This window comes from Eriocheir sinensis, unplaced genomic scaffold (genome assembly GCF_024679095.1).
Source record: "Eriocheir sinensis breed Jianghai 21 unplaced genomic scaffold, ASM2467909v1 Scaffold90, whole genome shotgun sequence".
NCBI classification, from domain to species: domain Eukaryota; kingdom Metazoa; phylum Arthropoda; class Malacostraca; order Decapoda; family Varunidae; genus Eriocheir; species Eriocheir sinensis.
Window position 1 is genome coordinate 8,244 of NW_026112275.1, and position 11,757 is coordinate 20,000.

The 11,757-nt window shown below is 42.2% G+C and overlaps 1 protein-coding gene across 1 annotated transcript in view; it reads left to right on the plus strand.

Moving 5' to 3' along the window:
• Positions 1 to 7,111: 7,111 nt before the first annotated feature.
• The window catches only part of LOC126994870 (fibrocystin-L-like), a 16,664-nt gene continuing 12,018 nt past the window's right edge, over positions 7,112 to 11,757 (plus strand). The window contains exons 1-9 of the mRNA XM_050854131.1: positions 7,112 to 7,304; positions 7,761 to 7,928; positions 8,108 to 8,205; positions 8,775 to 8,891; positions 9,019 to 9,271; positions 9,675 to 9,992; positions 10,122 to 10,271; positions 11,261 to 11,410; positions 11,652 to 11,757. The exon at positions 11,652 to 11,757 is cut by the window's right edge and continues 43 nt beyond it. Of these exons, the coding sequence (XP_050710088.1) occupies positions 7,112 to 7,304; positions 7,761 to 7,928; positions 8,108 to 8,205; positions 8,775 to 8,891; positions 9,019 to 9,271; positions 9,675 to 9,992; positions 10,122 to 10,271; positions 11,261 to 11,410; positions 11,652 to 11,757 (1,553 nt within the window). The remainder of the gene's footprint in view (positions 7,305 to 7,760; positions 7,929 to 8,107; positions 8,206 to 8,774; positions 8,892 to 9,018; positions 9,272 to 9,674; positions 9,993 to 10,121; positions 10,272 to 11,260; positions 11,411 to 11,651) is intronic.

Here is an 11,757-nt window from a genome sequence, read left to right on the forward strand (position 1 = left end):
CTTTCAGTAACAACTTAAAATTCCTGCATCAAACACCCTTTATTCATCTTCTTAAAGTTCCTGGCGCACTTTGTGTCCCCGACCTCCGAACTTCATGGCGCTCAACGCCGAGGGTCCCAGCATCGAGCCTCCTCAATGAAAGGACGTGACCTCATCGTAACCAACGACCTCACGTACTGTTAACGTTCCTTACATGGTCAAGCGACTCACCACGGAGGGCTGATGGGCCTTCTTCGGCGGCGACACCTACGTTTGGTACTTTTGACGATCTTCCAGGTGGTAGACAGGTGGAAGAGTGCCTCAGATTTGTACAGTGAGACAAGAGTGTGATCGTGATATGATTTTATCTCTCCCTTTCTCCCTTCATTTTCACTCTTTTTTCACCCGCCTCCTCTTCAATTCCCTGCTTCCCAATTAACTCCCCCCCTCTCTCTCTCTCTCTCTCTTCACCATCCCACATTTTCCCCTTTTCTCCTCTTTCTCTATTAATTATTATCATCTCTCTCTTCTCTCCTCTGCTTCTTCCTTCCTTCTTTTATTCAGGCAAGCATGAAAGGTGTGAGGCTATGTTGACGCTCCATGTTGTTTACAGATCAAACATAACGTATAAAGGCTTATTAAACGCAGCTGGTGGGTCTGGTCTATTATTATGTCAAGCACAAACTCCATGGAGCAGCCCGACTCTTGGGTACGTCTATGTGTGTGTGTGTGTGTGTGTGTGTGTGTGTGTGTGTGTGTGTGTCGTTGTTCTATTTATAGTCCATCTTCCGTTCTTGAAGTCGGACTTATGATGATCTGATGGTTATGGAGTTGTATTTATTTATTTATTTTTGTTTGTTTTTTACTTTTCCCTTAAAGCTCTCACAGTGCTGCCCTTCCTCTTCCTCTCCCTCCTATGTACATGTCTAAGCTGACCCCCTATGAAGGTTTTTTTGTTATGGGCTTTTTTTTTTCATTATTCTTTTTTTTTTTTGTTTTTTTTTTTTTTTTACGCTCTTGCATTGTCTCTCTCTGGCTGCAAAAATCACAGCGAGCACAGACATCAATTATGCACCTACTGGCGTTACCACCCCAGTCACCGTAACCTTCCCCCATTCTCAGGATCTACAGGTGAGGGGCAGGAGGTTGGCCAGGCACTGCCCGGGACCTTGGTCACGGACTTCCACGGCGACTACTACTGGGACGCCGAGAACAGGGAAGATGACTTATATGTGGGTGAGGAATAAGTCTTGGCCGTGGTACTGAGAGTGTAACGGCTTCCTGCAGAATATCCTCGTCCTCCTCTCACTAGAGTTTCAATTTTTCTCTATTAACCCAGTAGCAAAGGGATCATGTTTTCTTAATGGTCCTCCAAGCGAGAAAAATGAAAGAAAAATCACCCTCACACAAACCATTTCACAATATATATCAAAGCATTTATGATCAGATTATGTATCATCTATTTTTGGGGTTTATATCATAGCACAAATTTGCCCAGTCGCTCACATATCAAGTTAAACACTTCAGAATCTCATTTACGAATACAAAAGATTATATTACAAAGTAGGCATTAAATCATCATTGAATCATTTACCTCTTCCATCAAACATAAGGCAATGACGAGCAAGATATATCACTCAGAGGTACACATAAATTCACTCATATAATTATTACAATCTACAATTTTTTCCACTATTGTTTTTAAGAGTAGAGCAGTGTATTAGCCTCTTGTGTAATGCTCTCTCTCTTCAAGCTAGTATTTCCTTTTATTAGTGTTATTTCTGTGCGATTATGTGAAGCTTTGCTGCCATTCTTCCAGTGTCCTACAACCTGAGGAGCAAGAGGAATGTCCAGAGTTCACCAAGGACGCATGGCCTCAAGAGAAACATCAAGTTCGAGGTGTTCAGGTGTGTGTGTTTATTTGCTAGTTTGGGGAAGCTATGGAAAGGGCCTGGGCTTAGGGGCTCCATTCTGTGTGTAAGTCCCAGTCTCCGCATCTGTATTTGTCCAACTCTTCTTCCATTAAAGTTTTGCAGTACACTTCTTCGCCGATACTACATCCTCACTTAGTCTGTTCTAAACCTCCTATATTTCTTTGCGGAAGCTATATTTTTTTCTCTCAAGCATCTTCCCTTCTCAATTTTTTACTGTGTCCTCTTGTGTTCCTGAATTGTTTATTTACCCTTCTCTTAGTAGTTAACTATTCACTATCTACTTCCATTTTAATCAATAATTTATAGAATTTGTATTAGGTCTCCCCTTTCTCTTTTCTTTGTTCCAGTGTAGGTCCATTTTCCTTTAACCTTTCTTCATGTGTGTGTGTGTGTGTGTGGTGTTAGTTGTGATATACTGATCTCAGCACTTTTAAGGTCTCACTCAATCTTATTAAACTTGATCTTAAAACTTCATTCAGATTTTGACTGAGTAACTTCTGTCCAGTCTTCCTCTCCACTGTTCAATGCATATATTATGAAAGCTGTACTTCTTTATTTTCTTTCTTTCTTTATTTTCTGTTTTTCTTGTCTTATATTATCCAGTCTATCTATTTATATTATCACAATTGTATTATCTTCTAAGGGCAACCTCTTTTCTTAATCCTTTCCCACTCTCCCTACTATCAGAAACAACTTCTCCCCACTCTTCTCCTTCAGGCACAGAAATGCCTCGGATGCGTTCCCCATGTAGTCCCTCAATTTGCCGGCCGCCTCCAGCAAGGACGGGTTCTCACTGTCCGTGACGTGGAAACTTGGAAGGAAGGTCCCCTGTGGGCTCAGTGAGGTCACCCATCGGAGGAGGAATATAACTTACCGGTGGAGAATGATTTAGGAATTATCATTCCCCTGGTAGAGTGTATATTGACTTTTTTATGTTCATTTGTCTTATTTTGTCTTTTCTCTCTCTTGGCTGTCTGTCTGTCTATTTTTGTCTTTCTCTCTTGCTGTCTGTCTGTCTTATTTTGTCTGTCTCTCTCTTGATGTCTGTCTGTCTTATTTTGTCTTTCTCTCTCTTGCTGTCTGTCTGTCTTATTTTGTCTTTCTCTCTCTTGCTGTCTGTCTTTCAGTATATAGTTACAGTTATGAAACGTTTCCACTCTGCCAGTCACTCCTGTTTTGGGAAAAGACAAATTTATCTTTTATTTATCTTGTTTCTTTCGTTTTATCATTATTTTGTTTTTATGATATGTGGTTGGTTGTGGACTTGGTGGAATTTTCTTGCATTCTTAGTCTCATTTTTTATTGATGTTTATTTATTTATTTACCAGTATTTATTTTTCTCAAGGCATGTGGCTGATTGTGGACACTGAAATTTAAGCTGAGGCTGAGAACACGCGAAGAGCCTGAGGCGAGTCGCTCATTTAGTCTGACACGCTGAGTTTGATCATTACCACGATGACCACTACTTTGAGGCCACCATCATCTACATTCAGGTGCGGGAAGCATTCGAAAGAAAAACAAAAAATATATACTATACTATTCCTGCAAAAAGTCAGCTCCCTTGAAGATAAACAGGAGATACTATAAATATTTTCCTCTTCTCTCCTCCTTTTCATCACAGTTCCTCCCTTTCCTCTTTTTTCTCTTTATTTTCCTCGTTTTCTTTCATCCTCATTTGGAATTAAAAAGAATATACCATTCCTGCAAAAAGTTGGCCCCCTTGAAGATAAACAGGAGATACAATTAATATTTTCCTCTTCTCTCCTCCTTTTCATCACAGTTCCTCCCTTTCCCCTTTTTTTCTCTTTATTTTTCTCGCTTTCTTTCATCCTCATTTGGAATTAAAAAGAATATACCATCCCTGAAAATAGTTGGCTCCCTTGAAGATAAACAGGAGATACTATAAATATTTTCCTCTTCTCTCCTCCTTTTCATCACAGCTCCTCCCTTTCCCCTTTTTTTCTCTTTATTTTTCTCGTTTTCTTTCATCCTCATTTGGAACTAAAAAAAAATATACCATCCTGGAAAATAGTTGGCTCTTTGAAGATAAACAGGAGATACATATTTTCCTCTTCTCTCCTCCTTTTCATCACAGGTCCCTCCCTTTCACTTTTTTTTTTTTTTTTCTTTTATTTTCCTGGTTTTCTTTCATCCTCATTTGGAATTAAAAAGAATATACCATCCCTGAAAAAGTTGGCCCTGAAGATACAAGCAGAAGATGCGAAATATAGTGACATCAAATTTTAGTCCCTGAAACAGCTTGACGGTTTTTGTCCTGAAGTGTCTTGATGTTCTTTCTGACTGAGTGTTGACGTTCTCCATTTTTTACACAGGGAGAAATATTGTGTCCACTTAAAAACAGTATCACCTCGTCCTCAGGTGTTTAAAATTCTCTATTTCCTGTTTTGTCCTGAAGTGTCGAAATTCTTCTTGATGGGTGTTAAGTCTTCATCTTACGCAGTGAAAAAGTTTTGCATCCACCGTTATCAAATTTAATCCTGAGACATCTTAAAATTTCCTTCATTTAGTACCCCTTCTTTATAGTCCCTCTTCTATTAAAATGAAAGTAATTTAATATGGAAGCATCGAATGTCTTTCCTTCCTTCCTCCTCCTTTCCTCCTCCTTAAGTCCGGTTGGCATTTTGATATTCCTTTCTATTGCATCTTAACATCCTCCATCTCACACAGGCGGCAGTGGTAGCAGGCTTCAACAAGGAGTCTTCACACACAACCTCGAGATCCAGCTACGAGGCTCTATAGACCCCGAGGACCCCCGACAACGAGGCGTTCCCAATGCCCCAAGGAGTCCCCGGCGTGGGCTGGAAGGCAATTGGGTCTTTGGTACCTCAAACTCCACGGCGTTGTCTCGGTCAGTCAGGCACAAGCTTGAGCGACGGCAGAAGGGAAGCATGGACGGTCACGCTGGCGGGAGGCTCCCACGCCTCCTGGCTGAACAAGATGGTGAGGAAACAGTTTTACTTATTTATTTTGTTAGTTTATTTTTATACAGCGATGGAAGCAGCTCAAGGGTGACAAAAACAGACACCAGAATAGCCAGGAGTGAGTTAATGATCGATATCCATTTGCAAACACTAAAAATCAATGTAGATGAAGAACTCCATATCACAGCACCAGTCAGGCTGTTTATCTATGTTTCTTCCTCTTTCCTCGGCCCCATATGACCCAGCAGTTGTGGCGCCAAGATGAACGTTCAAATAATCAATCAATCTTCCCATTTCCTCGGCCCCATGTGACCCAGCAGTTGTGGCGCCAAGATGAACGTTCAAATAATCAATCAATCTTCCCATTTCCTCGGCCCCATATGACCCAGCAGTTGTGGCGCCAAGATGAACGCTCAAATGATCAATCTTCTTATTTCCTCTTTATATTTTTTACTTTCACACTCATTCTTACTTTATATAGACAATCTTTTTTGTGTGTAGTATTTCAATTGTTTTCTTTGCTCACTTCACTTACCTCTGTGTTTTCAGGTGGTGATATCGACAACCTCCAAGGACGCGACAGAGAGTGAGGTCAGGACTGTAGTGGGCATTGACGGCGCCACGCTCACCCTTGACACGGCCCTTGAGTTCGAGCACTTGGGTGAGTTTGCGCTGAAAAAAAAGAAAACCGATGAATAAATGAATAAGTAGTAATAGTAGAATAAGTAGTTGAATAAGTAGTAATAAGTAGTACAAAACAGACCACAGAAGAAGCTTATGGATGGGTCACACTCCACAATTATCGAACAGAATCAGAAGCAGAATCAGAACTAAAACGCGCCATAAATACTTAGATTGTAGGGGTTTATATATGGGTTCAGACTCCATCGTAAGGGTTTTCACTACAGGAGCTTACAATTGGGTTCGCATTCCACTATTAACGAACAGAATCAGAATTAGGATCAGAGCCAGGATGCGCCATAAATACTTTGATTGTAGGGGTTTATATATGGGTTCAGACTCCATCGTAAGGGTTTTCACTGCCGGAGCTTACAGTTGGGATCACATTCTATCATTATCAAACAGAATCAGAATAGGGCCACCATAAATAATTTGATGTAGAAACTTACGATTGGGTTCAGATTCCACTACAAGGACTTCTATTGCAGGAGTTTACAAATGGGTTCCCAGTCCTCCATAATGATCAGTACCAGAATCAGAATCAAACCCAGAATGCACTTTAAATACGCTCACTGCAAAATCTTACGGATGGGTTCAAATTCCACCCAAATATATACATTACAAAAGGTTATTGATAGATTCAGACTCCACGTAAACACTTCCATTGCAGGAGTTTATGTATATAGATTCAAACACCACATAAGTATTTCCAGATGGGTTCAAATTCTACCATATATATTTCCATTGCAGACACTTACAAATGCATTCACACTCAACCATGACTATTTCCCATTGCAGGCGTAACGCACACCTTCTCCGACGGCACATCCCTTACCCTGGCTGGAGAGGTCGGTCTGCTGAGTCGAAACATTGTGGAAAGAGGAAGCCCACTGAGGACAGCTTTGGCGGCAGGGTTGTGGTGTCTAGGGTCAACCAGGACAGTGTGGACTATGTCGGTAAGTGGATAGAAGTCTGAGGTGAAAAAAAAAGAACCAATTGTTATGAAGTTATATAGTTGGGAAATAAAGAAAGGAAAAATAAGAGGCTGGAACTCATTGCATATAGCTTGTATTTTTTATCATATTGGCACCTCAGTTTACCTTTTGTAGAAGTCGCTGGGATTTGCATAGACCCTTTGATGACCCCAGTGATAGTTTAACACGAACATCTACATATCAGTCAGGAAAACCCACATACAAAACCCAGTTAACCATCCCCGTGGCCTCAGGAAATAGCCATAATGTTAGCCTGATATGTTTAAGAATATGTACCTATGACTGAGGTAAGATTTTTGGATGGTAGGTTTGTAGACAGAACCAGACAGAGGAACAGAATGATATTGGGAAGACTTTTTTATTTTTTATTTTTTTCTTGTACATCAGAGGACACGGCTCAAGGGCAATAAAAAAGAGTACAAGAAAAAAGCCCGCTACTCGCCGCTCCTTTAAAAGAAAAAAGTAAAGAGTAGCCAAAAGGAATCAGCTCGGCAGTAAACACACCTCGTTCCGCTCCACTCTCACCCCATGCCGTCTCCTCCTCTAGGGTCCGTTCAGCTCGATGCATGACTTCGACAACATGGGGCAGGAGAGCTTCACTAGCCTCGACGACCTCGCCACGCCTCGCCATCGCTGGACTCGGCGCCATGAGGACTCACTGAGTTATGTCAGTCGGTCGTCCTTCAGTATAAGTTATAATGTCGCACTCGGCCTGCTGGGGACCTCCAACGTGAATGTGGAGGACAATGTCATCTACTTTGCACTTGATTCTGGTGAGTTGATGAAGTGGGGTCTTGTTTTTTGTTTTTGTTTTGATTTTCTTCTTTTTTGTCTTCTTTTTTTCTTGTTTTTTTCTTTTTTTTTTTTTTTTTTACTTCCTTTTCTTCTTCATTATTTTTTTCTGTCATGTTTTTCTTCTTTCTTTTTTGTTTTCTTTTATTTTGTCTTCGTTTTCTTCATCTCATTTTTCTTCCCCTTCTTTTTCTGTGTCTTTATTTGCTTTGTCTCCTTTTTCTTCTTCCTCTTCCTCATCTTTTCTTCTTCTTCTTTGTCTTTTTCATCTTCTTTTTCTTCTTCTTATTATTATTATTATTCGTGTTATCATTTTATCCTTACTCCTCTTATCTTTTCCTCCCAGACAACCATGTATATTTCTCTCCCTGTCATCCTCCTCCACTCCTCTCCCTTCTTCCACCCTTCCTCACCCCTCTCCCATTTTCCTCCTGCAGCCGTGAAGGACGAGGAAGGCTCCAACTTCTACAGGAGGAACCTCATCACAACCGTTCTCTTCCTTGGGACTTTCGGCGATCGGTTCGAGACGCAGAACCTTAACTGGTACGGTGCGTTCCAGCTGGACAACGCCCCGAACACCGTACTGGAAGGGAACGCCGTGGCTGGTACGTAGACACTCGATGATAGGGTGTCCAGTTATTTCCAAACACACTTGTATTAGTATCAGTTTGAGTCTTGCATGGCTATTTTGGTAACAGTACGACGCTTGTGATGAAGGTGGGCAAACTCTTATTCTGTGGCTCTGATTTTACCTACACAAGTCCCTCTTCCCGGCTGTCTGTAGGTGCGGAACAGGCGGGTTACAAGACATACGGCGAGATATGTGATGACGCGGCGCAGTGGAGCAACAATGAAGTCCACGGCACCATCTACGGCGTCATGGTGAGACACACACACACACACACACACACATACTTTCTCTAGCTCGCTCTCTCACATTTTCATTCACATTCTCATTCTTTCCCATTCTCATTGTCTTTTCTCATTCTCTCTCACTCTCTCCCATTCTCATTCTCTCATTCTTATTCTCTCTCTCATTCTCATTCTCTCGCTCATTCTCATTCTCTCATTCTTATTCTCTCTCATTTTCATTCTCTCTCTCATTCTCATTCTCTCGCTCATTCTCATTCTCTCTCAAAGAAACATAGAGGTTTGCAATAGGCTGAGTGAGGAAGTAGTATCAGCGAAGAGTGTGCACAACTTCAAGGAAAAACTGAACGAGTACGGATATGGAGACGGGACCACATGAACGCAAGATAAACACACACACACACACACACACACACTAACTAACTATCACCCACTCTGTTTCCTGTTTTATTTGCTATGTTATTCATTTGGTAATACACAATTTTTGGGGGGAGTAATAATCTAAGCAGTTTCAGATATCAGAGTATTTATTGAAGTCGTCTAATCCTCGATATTTTCTCTCTTCCTCTCTCCTGCGGCAGTCATGGAAGAAGAGCGGCCAGGGAGATGAGTGCCGCAGGATTCACGACTTCACCGCCTGGAGGATCATCGACACGGCCTTCTACATCCAGCACTACGCCTCATCCATCATCGAGAATGTAAGGACCGAGAACCGTACCAACAGTTTTAACATCCCAGCAAAGTCGAAAATACCCTATACCCAAACATTACATTGATTCTATTTTATTTGTTGTTTTTATCTTATCTCACTTCTCTCTCTCGTAGGTCGTTGCCGCTGACAGTCCGCTCGGCGTGAATCAGCTCATCAGGGGACCTCCGGCGCTCTCCCACACCTTCTCCGAGAAGTACGCATTCGTCAAGTCATCCCTGTTCATCGGCGCTTCCCCCTCACACACCTGCACCTTCCAGAAGTCCACCACCGAGATCATGACATTCTATTCCGGGAAACTTTGGACTAGTGGACTGTCTGGAGGAGTCACCGGCGTACTGTTCGGAACCTTCATGTCTGGGGCGAATAGTAAGTCTTGTGTGTGTGTATTTACCTAGTTGTATTTACCTAGTTGTGAAATACAGGAAAAGACCCGTACTAGGCCTGTGCTATCCTGTCTCCATAACGCTTATTATCCAGTTTGGCTTTAAATTCATGAATCATTTTTGCACACACAGTCTCCTCGTCAAGTCCGTTCCATGTTGTTATGCTTCTGTATGGAAAACTGTATTTCTTGACATCTCTCCTACAGTCGCTCTTCTTCAATTTCTTACTACTCCCTCTTGTCACACCCAAAATGTACTTCAGCCACACAGTTTTTTATCAAGCTCCCCTGTACCCAAAACCAGTCATCACTTGTATCCGAAACTAGCTGTTACTTGTACGAATAACCACCTCCGCCTTCTTACAAACTCTCTTTACCTCTCCACAGTGGCACCCAAGAAGAAATTCAGCCCCACAACCTCCTACCCCGCTCTCCACGGCCGCACGGAGATCAGTGACAACACATTCATCAATTTCAACACGCGATCATGCGGCAGAAACGTCGCCCTCATGGCCAACCCCGAATCAGACGACGCCATCCACCCCATCTTCACGAGCGGCCTGACCTTCGTTGAGACAGTGTCGGATAACTACGTCTTCATCAGGAGGGCTAATGTTGACCTCGTGGACCCCTCGGACTGCGTTGATATGGACTGTGATGGACATAAGAAGGTGGTGCTTAAGGATGCCGATGGGTCTCTGCTAAGTACGTGTGTACCTATTTGTATTTAACTATTTGGTCCTTGAGATGCTTCCTTAAACTGTAAAAACAAGCAAACTAACCAAAAATAACACCACTGACTCCCCTCCCTCTTACCCCCTCACCCCCCTACAGGCACGGCAGGCGCCACGCTCATCTCCGAGGCCGAGTTCGAGTGGGATGGCGATGAGAGGCGAGGCGTTGGCGACTACCGCATCCCCGTGCCCCTCCGACAGAACGATGACGGCACTGCGATCCCCGCCGAGGACAAGTTCCCCAACAAAGGTAGAGTTTTGTCGCTAACCTCTTTTCTTTTTTCTTTTTTTTTTTTTTCTTCTTCGGTTTTGGTTTCCCCTGCCCTTTCAAATTTAACTTTCTTCACCTAATTTTTTTTTTCATAGTTTCAGTTTAATACTCCTTTATATTTGCTTCTTTTACTTCTTTCAACCATAACTCACTTTTTCTATCTCCATTTTCAATTTCCTGACCCTTCAAATTACTCTTCCTTTACTTCTTTCAACCCTAACTCAATTTTTCTATCTCCATTTTCAGTTTCTTACACCTTCATATTTGCCTTCCTTTACTTCTTTCAACCCTAGCTCAATTTTTCCATCTCCATTTTCAGTTTCTTACGCCTTCATATTTGCTTCTTTTACTTCTTTCAACCATAAATCAATTTTTCTATCTCCATTTTCAATTTCCTACCCCTTCAAATTCCTCTTCCTTTACTTCTTTCAACCCTAACTCAATTTTTCCATCTCCATTTTCAGTTTCTTACGCCTTCATATTTGCCTTCTTTTACTTCTTTCAACCATAACTCAATTTTTCTATCTCCATTTTCAATTTCCTACCCCTTCAGATTACTCTTTCTCTATTCATTTAACCCCAAACCCTATTTTTCTACCTTCATTTTCAACCTCCTGCCCCTTCACTTTTCCCTTCCTTCACTTCCTTGACATTCCCTTACATATTCCCTTCTTTTACTTTCCCTTCACTTTTCCCTTCTTCCCTCCCTCTACATTCCCTTATATATTCCCTTCTTTTCCTTCCCTATACCTTCCCATCCTTCCCTTCCTTTCCATTCCCTCACAAATTCTCTCTTCACATTCCATTTTCATTTAAATTCCTTCTCTTACATTCCCTTCGCATTCCATTTTCATTCCCATCCTTCACATTCCCTTACAAATTCCCTCCTTTAATTTACATTCCTATACATTCTCTTTACTTCTTTTTCATTCCCTCGTACATTCCCTCCGCCTTTCCTCTGTCTCCAGGTATCGTGCGTGATGACAGCTGCACCCTGGCTCCGGCGTGGCAGGCGTGGGTGTGCAAGACGCTGGAGTACTTCATGATGATTATCGAGAGCATGGACAGTGATACAGAGGTGCGGCGTCTGTCCCCCATCGCCCTCATCGCCAACCCTGGTAAGAAAATGAGATAAGAAATGGGGGATACCGTACCAATATTCTTTTTTTATTTTTATTTTTTCCGTATCACATTCAGCATTTTCTTTTTCGACTCGAGGAGCTTAACCTGGTAGCTAATCGCAGTTCCTACAGAGACAAAAGTTACGAGCGGCCAAAAGAGAGTTCAGTTTCGGGAGGAGAGGTGTCTTGATACATAACACATTAACACACATCTTACACATTCCCTCGGCTTCCGCAGGTACGAATGGCTTTGTGGACTTGCTCAATGGACCCATGGATAGAGGCTGGTGTTTTGGTTATACTTGCCAGGAGCGTATCTCAACTTTCTACGCAGTGGTGGCGGG